The sequence below is a fragment of the Ursus maritimus genome, unplaced genomic scaffold, assembly GCF_017311325.1.
Source record: "Ursus maritimus isolate PB19 unplaced genomic scaffold, ASM1731132v1 scaffold_25, whole genome shotgun sequence".
NCBI classification, from domain to species: Eukaryota; Metazoa; Chordata; class Mammalia; order Carnivora; family Ursidae; genus Ursus; species Ursus maritimus.
The window spans coordinates 4,876,968-4,878,922 of NW_024425008.1; the positions used below are offsets into that span (position 1 = coordinate 4,876,968).

General features: G+C 66.3%; 1 protein-coding gene across 1 annotated transcript in view; it reads left to right on the top strand.

Moving 5' to 3' along the window:
• CCDC85C (coiled-coil domain containing 85C) overlaps positions 1-1,955 on the top strand; it is a 73,972-nt gene that overhangs the window by 67,016 nt on the left and 5,001 nt on the right. Inside the window, exon 3 of the mRNA XM_040641444.1 lies at positions 106-213. Within this exon, the coding sequence (XP_040497378.1) occupies positions 106-213 (108 nt within the window). The remainder of the gene's footprint in view (positions 1-105; positions 214-1,955) is intronic.

The window sequence follows — 1,955 nt, forward strand, 5'->3', positions numbered from 1 at the left end:
GGGGGGGGGGGTAGGCAGGAGCAGCTCGCCATGTCCTGATGGAGCTGGGTCCTTGGCCCCCTCAGCACAGCCTCTCACTTCTGACCTGTCTCCCTTCCCCCCCAGCAGGCAGGCTCTGGAGAGTTCCGGACTCTGCGGAAAGGCTTCTCCCCGTACCACTCGGAGTCCCAGCTGGCGAGCCTCCCGCCCTCCTACCAGGACTCCCTGCAGAACGTAAGTGCCCTTCCCCTAGAGCCGCCCTGTTCACACGTGGACCCGGTGTCTCCAGAATCTTTGGTCCACATTCCAGTGCAGGGGTGAGGCTCAGCCCGTCTAGTGACCTGCCCGGGCCAGTGGATGGTCTGTGGCTGAGTGGGGACTGGGACCGTCGTCTCCCGCCTGAGCAGCTTCCAGGTCAGGCGAGGGCGATGGTCAGAGCCTGGGCTCTGCTGGAGTGGCCTTCCTCTCTCCCCTGCCTTCCTCCCCCGCTGCCTGGAAGGGGTGTGGCCTCCTGGCCCTTGGAGTCTTGTAGGGGCCCAGTGTGGTGGTTAGAGGTGGAGGCCCCCCGGAGTGATGTGACCATGAGAGGCAGTGTCTGGACGCCACGCAAGAGGCTGCCCCGGCCCAGCTGCCCTGCGCCTGTGACTCCGGGGCCACGGTGGGCGGGGAAGGACGCGCGGCTGGGGCTGGGGGCCGCACATTTACACTTACCCAGGCTTGGAAGCGAGGCTTGGGGGGCAGCTCAGGTTTGGGCTGTGTGCCGGTTATCACCGGGGTCCTCCAGGGGTCCTGGGCTCTGCGGCTGCCCCCGATGGGAAACGGAGGGGTGGTGGCGTGGGGGGCCAGCTCCCCGGGATGTGGCCAGCTCCCCAGGACTGCTCACATGTCCGCAACACAGGTCTGTGGGGGCAGAAAGCACATTAGTGGTTGTCAAGGGCTGGGAAGAGGGGATGGGGATGGCTGATGGGTATGGGGTTTCTTTTTTGGGGTGAGGAGGTGTTCCATGGTGATGACTGCACAAATCTGTGAACGTGCTTAAAACCGCTGCCCGCAAAGCACTTACCGGCATGAGCTATGTGGACGATGGTGGCCAGAGCCACCAGCACTGGTCGAGCGCTCTGGACCGCGGGCAGGGCTGAGCCCCACGAGCAGGGACCCTGGCTATCCCCAGGGAGCGGGGGAGGAGCCGGGCCGGCCTGAGCTCACTCTGCCAGGTGGGCGTGTGGTCTGGACTCTCCCCACCGGGGTTCTGGCCTCACTGTCTCCCCAGGACCCTGGTCAGCAAGTGTGACCCCAGGTGGCCCTGCAAAGCCTCGCTGGGCCGCGGCGCTGGCGGCAGCAGACTGGGGCCACGGCTGGCTGCCAGCCAAGTGCGCTGTTGTTTCCCTTTGGAGGCCCTCACACCTCCAGGAGGGGAGCTGCTGAGACTGACTAGGCCGCAGAGCCACCAGTGGCCAATCATCCCAATATTCCTCCAGGAGCCTGCGGCCCAGTTAGGCTCCCGGTGCCGCCAGCCGAAGGGCCCTGAGAAGTCCGGGGCGCCCCGGTGGGGGTTGGCGCCTCAGTCCTCCATTCCGTCTGGCCACGCTGGTCCTTCTGCGGGAACCCCGATGGCCGGCAGCTGTGGGGTGCTGCATGCCATAGCACAGCGTGTTCTGTGCGCCGAGCCCCCCAGGCCTAGAGGCCAGGGTGAAGCAAGTCTGAAGCTGGGGGGCAGGTCCCAGGGTGCACAGAGAGGGTTGGGTGTCCTGTGGGAGGTGCAGCCATGAAGGCTGCTGAGGCAGCAGGGGAGGGCCCGGGGCTGAGGTGGAGGTCAGGGGTTCTCTAGAAACACTCTTGGGGTGCTGATAGGGCAGCAAGCCCTTGCTGGGCCTGGAGGGACCCTCTGTGCCTGACGCCGCTGGGGGCACAGACTTTCCCACACTTGGCGTGTGCTCTGTAAGGTTACGTGCGGGTCCCGGCCGGGGGGGGGGGGG